Source organism: Octopus bimaculoides, chromosome 6, assembly GCF_001194135.2.
Source record: "Octopus bimaculoides isolate UCB-OBI-ISO-001 chromosome 6, ASM119413v2, whole genome shotgun sequence".
Taxonomy (NCBI): Eukaryota; Metazoa; Mollusca; class Cephalopoda; order Octopoda; family Octopodidae; genus Octopus; species Octopus bimaculoides.
The window spans coordinates 108,964,299-108,966,719 of NC_068986.1; the positions used below are offsets into that span (position 1 = coordinate 108,964,299).

General features: G+C 40.4%; 1 protein-coding gene across 1 annotated transcript in view; it reads right to left on the minus strand.

The window, feature by feature from the left end:
• The window catches only part of LOC106868910 (delta-like protein 1), a 40,565-nt gene that overhangs the window by 36,151 nt on the left and 1,993 nt on the right, over positions 1-2,421 (minus strand). The window contains exon 2 of the mRNA XM_014914370.2: positions 215-410. Coding sequence (XP_014769856.1) covers positions 215-274 — 60 coding nt within the window. The 5' untranslated portion in view covers positions 275-410. The remainder of the gene's footprint in view (positions 1-214; positions 411-2,421) is intronic.

Below are 2,421 nucleotides of genomic sequence, written 5' to 3' on the forward strand. Positions count from 1 at the left end.
TAAATATGCCTGTAAATGTATATACATGTATATACATACACACAATGTATACACGGTGAACCAAAAGTACAAGAAAAAACGAAACAAAGAGGAGAGACAAAGATGGAATGTAAGAGAAAAAAAAAGGAGGGGGAAGGTGGGGTGGTGGGTGAAATATTTCAAAGTCAACCTGAAGAAAACCGACTGGCCCTGCCCTCAAAGAAACGACACTCACCTGCTTGAGAGTGATTAGAACCAGAATACTGGCCCAAAGTAGTGCCGTGGTCGAGCGCATCCTTGTTTCTGCTGGTTCAAGTCGTCGTCGTCGTCGCCTGCTGCTGTTGATAGAAATGTCTAAAGTAACAGCCTCGGTCTGGCAGCAGCGTTACTGCTTTGACTCCGCCCCCATACAACCTGATTGACAGCACAAACTGGAAAGATATGATAATTAGTGACAGCAGGCAAACACACAGAGAGAAAGGGGAGACACAAGAAATACACACACGCAAATAAATATAAATATATATACACATACACACACAAGCAAATAAATATATATATATACACACATATCTATATAACATACACACACGCGCAAATAAATATATATTTATATATATATATACATATATACCAACACATATCTATATAACATATACACACACACGTATATATTAGCTGCAAAAAGGAGAGGACGAAAGAGAACCGGAGAAACTTACAGAGAAAATAACATGGATTAAACTAGAGAGAAAAGAGTGAGTGAATATATTTTGAAATATGTAAGGGGATGGATGTGAATGGACTTCGACAGAGTGAGAAAGAAAGGACGGGTGTGAAGGGAAGAGAATTTAAGGAGATTGATTAATATATGTGTGTGTTTGTATATAAAGAAAAAAAACAACATTGTATAGGAGGGATTTAAGCAGGAGTTTCATCCTTTTAAAAAAACTTTTCATTATTAAGCCATTTAAGAGAGAACACACACACACACACACACATACATAGTGTAACAAATAATGTGCGCGCGCGAGAGAGCACAAACACACGTGCGCGTATGCGCGCGGCTGGCGAACTCCTGTTACACGAAGCCAGCTCGAACACACGTACACAGAGACGAGACGAGACGGGCGGGCGGCGGCGTGCTGACACATGAGCAACTCCAGGTACCGAACACACACACACACAAAGTAAGCAAAGAAGCGTGCGGACACTGGTGGTGGCGGTGGAAATAGACGAGGGAGGGGTGGAAATCGGAGAAAGAAACCAATCAAAATCAAGTAATAACTTTTTAAAAGGTAACCCCCCCCTCTACAATACAGAGGACAATTTAAGCTGTTTATTAAAGAAGGGAACACTTGCTCTGTGTGTGTGTGTGCGCGCGCGTGCGCGCGTGTGTGTGTGTATATTGGGGTTTGTGGCAATGTGATTCATTAAATATGAGTGCGAGGGGGCCCTCTCTAACAATAACACCTTGCGAAGGAGATATGAACTCACCTCCTTCACAAGTTCAAATCCAACTCGCCGCTTGCCGGCACCTGATGTCATCAGTCGGCCAAAGAGCAGCAGCGCAAGGTGTGCGCGTGCGGCGCTCCAAACCCGACATCTCTCCCCTCCGCAAACCCGCCAATTTTTCTTTCATCGAAGTTCTTTTACTCGTTCAGTGCAAGTCGGTAAGACGAACGTTCGATTTGTAATCGATACATTATAAACTCAAACCGAGATAGAAAATAAATGCCGAAAAAATGTTTATAATTAAACAGATTTTTGGTGATGTAATAGTCTTCATCCTTTTTTCGTTTGTGCATTAAAGGTGGCATTCAATGAAATGGTTCTGACCGGGAACCGAAATTCCGCTGCCGTCGCCCATTTCACGAAGTGTTTTACTGATGTCAAAAGATTCACAGAATGAGGAACTCTAAAAGTATTTTTTAAGCAACACCACTAAAACCATGTGACGAAATTCGTGGATTTCCTACAGAGATATTTAGAACGGGGAGAAAGTTTTCATTATATTCTACCTCGGTTCAAATATTGGCATTTTTTCATTGTATAGAAAAGTGAGGCGACCTGATGAAACGGCGTGCTCACCAACGATGTAAGTTTTAAATATTAAAATGAGCGGTTTAAATATTTAGAAGTTCTCAAAAAGAAAAAAAAAATGTACAAAAACCAAGAGAAGGAGAATTCTTAGGCTATTTTGTTTTATTTTCAAATTTTAGGAAAACAAAAAACAATTGTTTTGCCCACATTTGATTCAGAACTAAGAATATTTCCAAGTGAAATCTGTACAATTTAGTGTTCAAGTTTAAATTAAATGTACTTCTGGTGAATTAATGGAAGCTAAAAGCATCGAAAGTTCTTGTGTCGCGCCGGTCAAAACGTGTGGGCCGGTTGCTGAGAGACCCATAAATCCGACTTGACAAATATTTTCATGTGGACTGG